Raw genomic sequence first — 12103 nt, forward strand, 5'->3', positions numbered from 1 at the left:
GGCATGGACATGACAGCACTGGGGCAAGTCACACCATGCCTGGCCGGGAGCGGGTTATTTCTTGAATGAATAAATGAATGGATAACCTTAACATCTACAACTCTTACATTTCATCTCTAAATTAGAATGCTATAACTTCACTGGTTATAAACTGTACATAGGCTGCATCTGTTCATAGTCTAGCCTTAGTTACTAGACAACTGATTGTTAGACTTGAAGCTTACGGGCATTTTGATTTTGATGTCTGTTGGTATTTGTTTATCTTGTTGGTGTTCTAACTTGCCCTCAGTGTGCTCTATGGATACCTGTTGCTTTCTCTCTACCTATGTAAATGAAAAATAAAAATATTTTCATAATTTTTGGAGACAAATGATATAAAATATAATTTGAGGTCATTGGAAGGTGACATTGAGGTGATATCAATGCCATTGATCCTTTAAGTGTCTTGAACAATAGGAAATGTGTCATCACACATGAGAAGATACATGGAGATAAGGCAGATCCAAGGTTGGTAATCGAAGGGCCAAGTAGCCCCTTGTTTTCCTTTTCCTTTCTGCTGTACTCAGGGTGGCAGTGTGGTCGAGGTGGCTGGGGTGGCTCCAGGCATGAGTGATGTGTGTACATGTCACATGAAGGAGAATGGCCCTGACTCCTGTGGCTCCTTATATCAGATGGTAAAACCAAACAGAGAAGTGACAGCAGACTTGGCCTCTGTCATAATAGCCAACACCTAAGTCAGCTTCATTGATCCATCTGACATGGCTGATATCAGATGGATTTGGGCTGAAAGCAAAGAATATGAGAAAAATGTTTATCTCTGTTTTATTGACTATGCAAAGGCATCTGACTGTATGGATCATAACAAATTATGGATAACATTATGAAGAATGAGAATTCCAGAGCAATTAATTGTGGTCATGAGGAAACTGTACATACACTAAGAGCCTGTCATTTGAACAGAACAAGGGGATACTGCATGGTTTAAAATCAGGAAAAGTGTGTGTCAGGATTGTATCCTTTCACCATATTTATTCAACCTGTATGCTGAGCAAATAATCAGAGAAGCTGGACAGTATGGAGAAGAACGTGGCATCAGGATTGGAGGAAGTCTCATTAAATGCTTGCAGTATTCAGACAACACAACTTTCCTTGCTGAAAATGAAGATGACTTGAAATACTTACTGATGATGATCAAAAAGTACAGTCTTCTGTATGGATTACACCTCAACATATAGAAAACAGAAATCCTCACAAGTAGACCAATAAGCAACATCACAGTAATTGGAGAAAAGATTGAAGTTGTCAGAGATTTCATTTTACTTGGATCCACAATCAACACCCATGGAAGCAGAAGTCAAGAAATAAGATATCGTATTGCACTGGGCAAATCTTCTGCAAAAGACCTCTTAAAAGTATTGAGGACCAAAGATGTCACTTTGAACACTAAGGTGTGCCTGACCCAAGTCATGGTATTTTTAATCACCTCCTATGCATGTGAAAGCTGCACAGTGAACAAGGAAGAGGGAAGAAGAGTTGATGCCTTTGAATTGTCATGTTGGTGAAGAATGCTGAAAGTACCATGGACTGCCAGAAGAGCAAACAAACCTGTCCTGGAAGAAATGCAGCTGAATGCTCCTTAGAAGCGAGTGGCCAGACTTGTTCTCGCCTGCTTTGGTCATGTTGTCAGAAGGGCCCATTCCCTGGAGAAGGACGTCATACTTGGTAAAGTGGAGGGTCAGCAAAAAAGGGGAAGATTCTCAACGAGTTGGACTGACACAGTGGCTGCAATGATGGGCTCAAGCATAGCACAGAATTGCGAGGTGGTGCTGGACTGGGCATGGTTTTGTTTTGTTTTACAGAGGGTCGTTGTGAGTCAGAGCTGACTCAGAGGCGCCCAAGGCACCTCACAGCTGTGATGAGGAGGCAGCCTCAGGCAGGGAACAGAGCTGCCCGCTTCCTGGGGAGGGCCAGTCAGCGCTTCCCACTGTGGAGCACATCAGAGTTGCCTAGAGGACTGGGTAGAACACAGCCTGCTGACCTCACCCCCAGAGTTTCAGATCCAGGAGGGCTCGAGTGGACCTGAGACTTTAGATTTTCTGGCACATTCCTGGTGATGCTGCTGCTGGTGCCTCAGGAAATACGCGTTGAGTCGAGATGATGAGAACTTACAACTTGATGTTCCTGGGGAGGGCCTGGAAAAGGCAGGAGCTGTGGTGTTGGGGCTGTCCTCTAGGCCTCAAGGGTAATGGTGGTTTAGTGGTAGAACCCCGTCTTCCATACAGAAGATCTGGGTCTGATTCCCAGCCAGTGCCCCTCATGGCAGCCAGCACCCAGCCGTCAGTGGAGGCCTGTGTGTTGCTGAGATGTGCAACAGTTTGCCGTGCAGCTCCCAGACTAACCCAAATTAGGAAGACAGTCCTGGTGGCCATCTCCAGAAATCAGCCAGTGAAAACCCTGTGGATCCATTAGGTCCAATTACAGCCAATCATGGGGGTGGTGCGGGGTCGGGCAGTGGTCTCCTTCCATTGTGAATGCGGCTAAGAGATAACGTGGCTTGTATAGGATTGAGTAGCTGGTAGAGGTGGGAGTCAGGACTCTGGTCCAACTATAAAGCTTGTGCTACCTGGACCATAGTAGATGGTGTGCAGGTACATGTGGGGGTTTTAAGATGGAGGCTGAAGCTGGGCCATGCACAGGAAAGCAGCATGGTCTCACTTTAAAGGAAACTGGGGGTGAAGTACTGATGTGACCACAACATGATCCCAGGCACCCCTGCCCCCCAGATCCCTCGTGAGTCAGTGCATTTGGGATTTTGGTCCTCCAAGATCCCTTCCAGCTCCAAAACCATAGAAGGGTTGTATGAAAGTATATAGATGATGTGATGGGGCTGGCGTGTACCTTTAATTTTTGCCCAAACTTCCAACAGTTTCTAATATTTGAACTATAATTCTGTTTGGATCAGAGACAATTGAAATAGACTTTTATTTTCCTCTTTGGTCAGTGCTGTATTATTATCAAAGATGTATTTTTTTTTTTTAAGTTATTTTTCTCTTTGGTCTTTCCTGTGTTATTATTTAAGGTATGCATATTTTTGAAGTCAGCCTGTATAGGTTAAAGCTTAGCCTCTGGTGTGGCCATAGCTTCCTAAAATGTGTTTACTAGAAGACTTCAGCAAAGTTTTTTGCTTAAAAATTTGCAGTCTTGTGTGTTTTCAGTGGCCTTTGGAGAGAATGGATCTTTCTTTTGTGTAAATCATATCTGGGCTACAGGTTAGGACCTACAAGGGCACTATGCTGCAGGCTGGTGAAATGTTAATTAATTAAATTGAGAATCTGAGGAATAAATATCGTTCCTACTTCAGATCCATAATGCATGTGCTCTTGGTAAGCACGGATGACTCCAGAGTTATGACCCAATAAATATTTTATAGGCATCAAATGCTTTGAAGCCTTTGAAAAATGTATCTTCATGACCTCCAAGGCCTTTCTGGGACATGGCTGAGAACATTACCCACAGTCCTAAATGCACATGCATTTCCTGGGTCATCAGTTTATTATGTTATCCATCATTCTTTGTTGTCGTTGTTTACTCCTGACTTTAAAATAACTTTCGTGGAGTCAAAGTGGAAGTGGCTACTAGAGGTAGAGCACACAGCCTTCAGATGTGTGCTGTAGGGATGTGTTGAGCAGGGTCTTCTGGCGGGCGGGTTTCTCGTTCCAGCTGTGGTCTTCGTTTCTTCTGTGCTGTGGTAGATGTTTACTGAGCCCTGGTAGGAGTCAGGTACCGGGCTTTGTCCTTTGCTGATAATCTCGGGAGGGAGGTGGGAGAGATGAGAAACTGAGACCCAGAAGGACATTTGGATAAGGAGCGCCCATTATAGTCCTAAATATTTTTAAGATGTAACTGAACCAAAATTCAAGGTTAAAAAAAAAAAAACAGATCATAAGATGTTCTGTTCAGGGCGACCCTGGGTATTGCAAATAATTAGCCCTCAGCTACTAACCGAAAGGTTGGCGGTTCAAGTCTACCCACAGCCCCCTCGAGAGAGAGGCCTGGTGATGTGCTTCCAAAAGATCATGGCCTTGGAAACCCCACGGAGCTGTGTTTTACTCGGAAACACGTGAGGTTGGAATCAGCGTTCACTGTTTTTTGTTCTGTTTTGTTTCAAGAATTTGGGGCCGGGGTCATTGGATGCAGTCCAATCCTAGAGGCCTTCCCTGGTCCCTCAGTGAATCATCTAAGGCTGGTGACAGTGTTATCTTGGATGACATGGACTGCTGTTACCGCATCACACCTGGATAAAACATGTGTGATACCGTCTCCTAGGAAGACAGGCCTGGCAGTCTACTCCTGAGAAATCAGCCAGTGACAAACCTATGATTCACAGAGGGCTTGCCCCATTACATATGGTGTCGCCAGAAGCCCAAGGCTGACTGAACAGCAGATAGCAGCCCCACAAACCAGTTAAGGCCCTCTGAGTAACCGGGAGACGACCAGCCAGCTCCCTAAGTCACAGCTGAGGCGACTGAGATCCCGAGAGGATGAAATGTTTGCTGAAGGTGCCAGAGCAAGGTTCTGGAAGACCTGGGACGAGAGCTCAGGCTACTTTTCTCATGATTACATAACAGGGAAGCTTTTATACACAACACACACACACACACACACACACACATATGGCTGTGTACATGTGTCTATATAAAACCTGTTGCTGTCACATGAGGTGACCTTGTATGTTACAGTGTAGAATGGAACTCCGTAGGGTTTGCTTGATTGGTCTTTAAAGAAGCAGACCACCAGAGCTTTATTCTGCACTGCCAGTAGGTAGGTTCGGACTGCCAACCTTCAGGTTAGTAGTCGTGTGCAAACCATTTGCTCTACCTAAAAACCAAACACCAAACCCACTGCCATGGAGTCGGATCCAACTCATAGCAACCCGTCCTTGGGTTTCTGAGGTGGTGTCACTACGGAAGTAGATTGCCCAACCTTAGGAAACCTTATATATGTGCACATACACACACACGTGTCAGTTAAGTGTAGACATATACGGGTACAACAATGAACTGAAACATACTAACAATTATGAAGATGGTGCAAGACCAGGCACCATTTTGTTCAGTTATCCATAAGGTCACTGAGTTGGAGCTCACTGGACAGTAACTAACAAAAACAAGAACGTACATAACTTACTGCCGTCAAGTCGGATCCGACTCATAGTGACCCCTCCTTGGGTTTCCGAAGCAGTATCACTATGGAAGTAGATTGCCCATCCTTCCTTCCTAGGAGTGGCTGGTGGGTTTAAACCACCAGCCTTAACCACCAGCCTTCTGGTTAGCAGTCAAATGCCGTAAGCACTATGCCACCAGAGCTCCCTATACACATACACATACACATACACATATATGTATATATATATATATATATATATGTTTACATATATATACATAAATTGTTTTAGCCCAAGTTTTCTGTGGTTTCCAGAGATGGGTGGAAACCCAGGGAAGGGAGTCTTCAAGGACATTCATACAGCAGGGCAGTGCATTGCTTAATATGGTCCTGGTAGCTCTGGTAGCATAGTGGCTAAGACACTTGCCTGCTAACCAGACAGCTGGAGGTTCAAACCCACCAGCCACTCCTTGGAAGGAAGGTTGGGCAATCCTACTTCCGTAGTGATACTGCCTCGGAAACCCAAGGAGTGGTCACTATGAGTCGGGGCTGACTCGATGGCACATAACAACAACAACAACAACAGTCATAGTCCTCAATTTTGTGATATATTGTAAAGGCTAGCCTCTGTGCCTGTAGTTACAGTCCCATTTTGGGGTGAGTTGTCTGTTGGTGTCGGTGAGGCAGGATTAGGGTGGGCTGTATCTTGAGGCCCCCCTTGCTGTGCGACTGAAGTCTCCCCCTCAGTTCCCTGGAGGGCATGATGTGAATGTTCTGGCGAAGTTCACTCTCTTGCTCTGGATCCATCATCTAGTTTGTCAACATCTCACCCCTGGTTCTTGGGACTTGAGACAGCAGCCAGTGATCTGACCTGCCTGTTGGGGTTCATCAGCTCCTGTGAGCATGTGAGCAAGGAAGCATCCTCCAGGGTGAGGCTTGAGCAACAGATTTGGGATTTGCCAGCCTCCACCACACATGAGCCATTTCCTTGGCAGTTTCTGAGTTCTGTGAGACGTTACAGCACAATACAGAACCCTAAGACAGGAGGGAGGAGTTCTGGTAGCATAGTGCCTAAGGCACTTAACTGCTAACCATAAGGCTGGCCGTTCAAACCCACCAACCACTTCTTGGAAAGAAGGTTGAGCAATCTACTTCCGTAGTAATACTGCCTCGGAAACCCAAGGAGGGGTCGCTATGAGTCGGGTCTGACTTGACAGCACATAACAACAATGACAAGACTGGAGGGAGAGTACTGAGGGGAGGAGGAGGAGGAGTTGATGTTAGAGATGATGGAGTGGGCAGCAGTTTGGAAAAGCTGGACATTTGAGACACCTTTAACCTCTGCCTCCTGGGGACCAGCCTCTTGGTGATTCTTCTAAAAGAAATTATTGGAGCACATACACATTCATACTTGCAGAAGCCATTGTGCATGGTGGATTACCATCGCTCTGTGAAGTGCGGAGCAGAGAAGACCTGAGCAGGAAGTGTTAAGTGCTTGGAGGAGGAGGAAATGCCCCTACTTTAAACTCCTCGTGTCTTACTGCCGTGGCTTTAAGCTGCTGGTGGACAGAATTGTTGTTCGCTACCTTCCTAAGGTGTACCAGACATAAGCCATGATATTTTCAATCACCTCATATGCAGGTGAGAGCTGGACAGTGAATAAGGAAGACTGAAGAAGAGTTGATGCTTTTGAGTTGTGCTGGCGAAGAATGCTGAAAGTACCATGGACTGCTAAAAGAAGTAACACATCTGTCCTGGAGGAAGTGCAGCGGAAATGCTCCTTGGAAGCCAGAATGGCCAGACTTTGTCTCACCTACTTTGGTCATGTTGTCAGAAGGGACCATTCCCTGGAGAAGGATGTCATGCGTGGTAGGGTGGAGGGTCGATGAAAGAGGGAAAGGCCTTCAATGAGATGGATTGACATAGTGGCTGCGACGATGGGCTCAAGTATAGCAGGGATCATGGAGCTGGCGCGGGATCAGGCAGTGTTTCGTTCTGCTGTGCATGGGGTAGCTATGAGTCGGAAATGACTCGATGGCACCTAACAACAACCTTCCTAGACAGAATGTACAGTTCTGCTCCCGGAGAAATCAGGAGAGCAACGACTGCTGTTAGCTCCTAGTTCCAGAACGTGTGTGAGGCTGGTGGCTGCTGACTTAAAGTAGTTGGACTCACTACCACCAAGGCCTTCCATCTGGTTGATTTAATCCCCACATGATGTGATGAGTGTGGTGGTAGTGCTATCATTTTAACAGCAGTAAGTTGGTGCAGAGAGGTGCCAGACTCTACTTCCAGTTACACAGTAGGTAACAGAATTGAGATCTGCACAGAAACGTGCTGGAATGGCAAATGTGCCCTTGACTGTTTCCCTGTAATGAATTCCAGCTCTCTGAAAATTCTTAGCTAATCCATCTCTGGTAGCACAGTGCCTAAGGCACTTGACTGCTAACCAGGAGGCTGGTGGTTCAAACCCACCAGCCACTCCTTGGAAGGAAGGTTGGGCAATCTACTTCCCTAGTGATACTGCCTTGGAAACCCAAGGAAGGGTTGCTATGAGAGTCGGGTCTGACTTGACGGCACATAACAACAACAACAACAATCCATCTCTGGGTGTAAGGAATGTATTTGCAGATTGAAACTGCTTGGGCTTGAAGTTGCTAGCTTGCCTGGAATGACCTCTTTAAGGTTGGTGGATGCTACAGCCATGGCACCTTTTCTGGCTATTGCTGTCCCTTGGCTGGCCAGTTAAGGCCACTCCGAGGTATTGCATTCCTGAGGTTGGCGCTCACGGCCTGCTCCTTGCTTGCAAGTGACCCTGGTGGGATGCTGAGTTGGTGGGAGTAGCTGCCAGGATTACAAGGCTGTTTGTGTCCCTCCCAAACTGCTCTGCAAATTGCCTCTCATAGCAGACTTCCCCGGTACCTCCCAAGGTCACACACAAGTTCATCTCATGCTCCTTTGGACCACTTTTGTACCTGAGAAGGGATTTTCTGCCATGGCCAGCCCAGTGAGTGCCTCAGTTCTGAGCATGTTTTATTCCTACAGACATCAGCGAGAGCAAGTTGGCGCTGGAGAATATGAACAGTGCCTTGGAGGAAATGAAGAATGGGATTGTAGTGTTGAACGCCAACCTGAGCACCATCAAGACCAACTTGGAGAAGTCCCTCAATAGCTCCACGTGCACTGAAAAGTGGATGACTGCCAGCTGCAACAGCATCCTGAAGTCTCTCAGCCAGCTGGATAGCAACATGAGCTTTAATCAGGTGAGGGGATGTGGCCCCTGCTAAGCCATGCATCATCAGGACAGCTTGGTAGGGCGGAGTGTGGGTGATCCTGTGGGGAGCACAGTGGCTTGGGGTGGAGAGCAGTGACCTGGGGTCCCTGTCAGCCTTCCAGGTCATTCAGTCACAGCCATGGATTGGCTATCGGAGGAGATGGGAAGGAATGTGAGTGTCTTCCAGGGAGTTCTCTGCAGTTTGATGAAAAACATCAGAAGGAAGTGAGCTTTAAGGAGCTAGAAGCAAGCAGAGTGCATTTTTGTATACCTTTAAAGGTCAAGATGTAGGTACATAATGCATTAGAATATTAACCCTAATGTGCTCAAAGATCCCAAATATCATGGAGAGAGTGGAGGGCCCGGCAGGATTTCGTTCTGTTGTATGTAAGGTCACCATGGGTCGGAGCCACCTTGCTGGCAGCAACCACAAAGCCCCAATTCAAGGCAATTCCATTCCACAAAGAAAAGATTAACAGAAAAAATTGGGGGCTACTTGCACACATACAGGTCTGAGTATATATATTCTGGTCTCGAGCTCTGGATCCATCATCTGGTTTGCCAACATCTCACCTCTGGTGCCTAAGACATCTGACTGCTAACTAGAAGGTTGGTGGTTCAAACCCACCAGCCATTCCATGGAAGCAAGGCTGGGCGATCTATTTCCGTAAAGATTTATTGCCTTGGAAACCCAATGGGGGTCACCATGAGTTGGAATTGACTCAATGGCAGTGAGTTTGTTTTGGTTTTTTTTTTTTTTTTTTTTTTTTTTTTTTTTTTTTTTTTTTTTTTTTGAGCATATAGATAAAATTTTCACATCTATTCATGGTGTTTAACTTACTAATTTCATTGTATACATACATTATCACATTTTATAAAAAATGGCAATATAGATAGACATTGTTTTTTCACTTTCACGTTTCATGTGATGGTTTTATTCAAGCACTTCACATTCACTGCCTGTGACTGCGTGTCTTCCAGACCCACCCTGGGGAGACACTGGACTGCATTTTAGAACATGGGACTGAAACCTGTGTTTAAGTTATTTAAGATGGAGTCCTTTGGGGGTAACGTTTATTTTGATTTACTTTCAGACACACAGAAAAGTTGCCAGGTTAGTACAAGAAGCCCATTCCCCACCCAGATTCCCCAATTGTCAGCATTTTACGCATTGGCTTATCATTTTATCTGTCCATCCTCCCATCCATCATGCATCATCATATATCTATCCACATTATTTTAGGTATATATGCATGAAATAAACTCCATTTTGCCCTTTTCTTAACCATTTAGGAGTAAGTGGCAGATGTCATGTCTCTTTACATCCTCCCTTCCAAATATTTCAGTGCGGTCCCTGACCTTCCACAGCCAACACATGGTCGTCCGTCAGGATGTGCAACATGGACCCAGTTCAACCACTCAGTCCCAGCTCCTATTCAGATTTTGCCAGTTTTCTAAGAATGTTTTTACAGCTGTTTTTCTTTCCCCAGTCAAGGTCAACGCAGGGTCTCCGTTGCCTTTGGTTGTCATGTCTCGTTAGCCTCTGTAATTCTGGATCATTGTGTCAGTCTTTTTCCTTGGTGACACTGACATTTCTGAAGAAGATCTGCAACCATGGAAACCTTATGGGGCAGTTCTACTCTGTCCTCTGGGGCAGCTCTGAGTCAGAATCCACTTGATGGCAGTGGGACGGGGTTTCCAGGCCATTTATTTTAATAGACACCCATCATGATTAGAGTTCAGTTATGCATGTTTGTCAGAGACATAATAGTCATGATAGCATGTCCTGCCTGATACATGATGTCAGGAGACATGGGATATTTGTCTCAATATTGGTAAGAGATAAACCAGAAAAAAAAAAACCAAAAAACCAACCAAACTCACCGCCATTGAGTCGACTCCAACTCACAGTGATCCCCATTGGGTTTCTGAGGCTGTAAATCTTTACAGAAGTAGATCGCCCCATCTTCCTTCTGCACAGTGGCTGGTGGGTTTGAACTGCTGACCTTCTGGTTAGCAGCCAGATGCCTTATCTGCTGCACCACCAGATCTCTGTAACAGGCAAAGTTCTTGAAATCCATGTATAATGATGTAGATGGAGACTTTATTCCTAACCACTCACCCACATAACTGATGACTATTTCTTTGCAAAGTGCTTTTGGAAGGGCAAGTTAGTATCTATATTCAGTCCTTGAAATTCTGAGATCACACATTAATACATTCCCGTTAAATTTCTTTACCTCAGTTTTAGCTGATTCCATCAGCCGACTCCCAGACATCTAAGAACTAGCACTTGTGGGGGTCATTTTGAGCTCCGGTGATGCTGTGGCTAAAGCCTTGGGCTGCTAACCAAAAGGTCAGCAGTTTGAATCCACCAGCCTCTCCCACAGGACAAAGATGTGGCAGTCTGCATCTGTCAAGATTTACAGCCTTGGAAACCCTATGGGACAGTTGTGCTCTGTCCTATAGGGTTGCTGTGGGTTGGAGTCAACTCGATGGCAGTGGGTTGGTTGGTTAGTTTACCCCAAATGATAGTGCTCAAAATAAAATTGAGCGACAAGACTTGAATATGTGAAGAATTTATGAGGAATGATTTTGGGGATGCTCCCTTGCCTTATATTTTATTTTATAAATTTGCAGCTCCCTGCTGTGGATAGAGAACTTCAAAATGTGAACAATGTTATGAAAACAGATTTGCTCAGCCTGGTTGAAGAGGTATGTTTTGGGGAAAAATACAGTAGAAATGTGCATAGAAAGTAGGAAACAAAACCAAAACACAGTCATTTCCAGAGAGAGATCAGCAACAAGGGTGAGAACTGCTCTCTTCCAGGTAATGTTCCTCACTCCAATCCAAGGAATTGGATTTAGCACCTATTTTGTGCAAAGCCCCATGCTTGGACCATGAGAGATAAAAGTAATCTCTGTCTTTGTGATTGTTGTTGTTAGGTGCTGTCAAGTCAGCTCTGACTCATAACAACCCTATGTACAACAGAATGAAACACTGCCCGGTCCTGTGCCAGCCTCACAATCCTTGCTATACCTGAGCCCATCATTGCAGCCACTGTGTCAGTCCATCTCATTGAGGGCCTTGTCCTTTCTCATTGACCCTCCAAGCATGATATCCTTCTCCAGGGAATGGTCCCTTCTGACAACATGGCCAAAATAGGTGAGACGAAATCTGGCCATTCTTGCTTCTAAGGAACATTCTGGCTGCACTTCTTCCAGGACAGATCAGTTAGTTCCTCTGGCAGTCCATGGTATTTTCAGTATTCTTCACCAACACCACAACTCAAAAGCATCAACTCTTCTTCTTTGGTCTTCTTTATTCATTTTCTAGCTCCCACATACATATGAGATGATTGAAAATACCATGGCTTGGGTCAGGCGCACCTTTGTCTTCAAAGAGACATCTTTGCTCTTCACACTTCAAAGAGGTTTCTTGCAGCAGATGTGCCCAGTGCAATATGTCATTTGATGTCTTGACTACTGCTTCCATTGGTGTTGATCATGGAACCAAGTTGTCTTTGACAATTTCAATCTTTTCTCTACTTATTGTGATGCTGCTTATCAGTCCACTTGTGAGGATTTTCATTTTCTTTATGTTGAGGTGTAATTCATACTGCAGACTGTAGTCTTTAGTCTTCATCACTAAGTACTTCAAGTCAT

At 45.3% G+C, this 12103-nt stretch overlaps 1 protein-coding gene across 1 annotated transcript in view; it reads left to right on the forward strand.

Moving 5' to 3' along the window:
• Positions 1 to 12103, forward strand: part of PROM1 (prominin 1) — a 139793-nt gene that overhangs the window by 75727 nt on the left and 51963 nt on the right. The window contains exons 7-8 of the mRNA XM_042782209.1: positions 8209 to 8426; positions 11078 to 11152. Coding sequence (XP_042638143.1) covers positions 8209 to 8426; positions 11078 to 11152 — 293 coding nt within the window. The remainder of the gene's footprint in view (positions 1 to 8208; positions 8427 to 11077; positions 11153 to 12103) is intronic.

Source organism: Orycteropus afer, unplaced genomic scaffold (genome assembly GCF_000298275.1).
Source record: "Orycteropus afer afer isolate SDZICR_OR568_19922 unplaced genomic scaffold, OryAfe1.0 scaffold00262, whole genome shotgun sequence".
NCBI lineage: Eukaryota > Metazoa > Chordata > Mammalia > Tubulidentata > Orycteropodidae > Orycteropus > Orycteropus afer.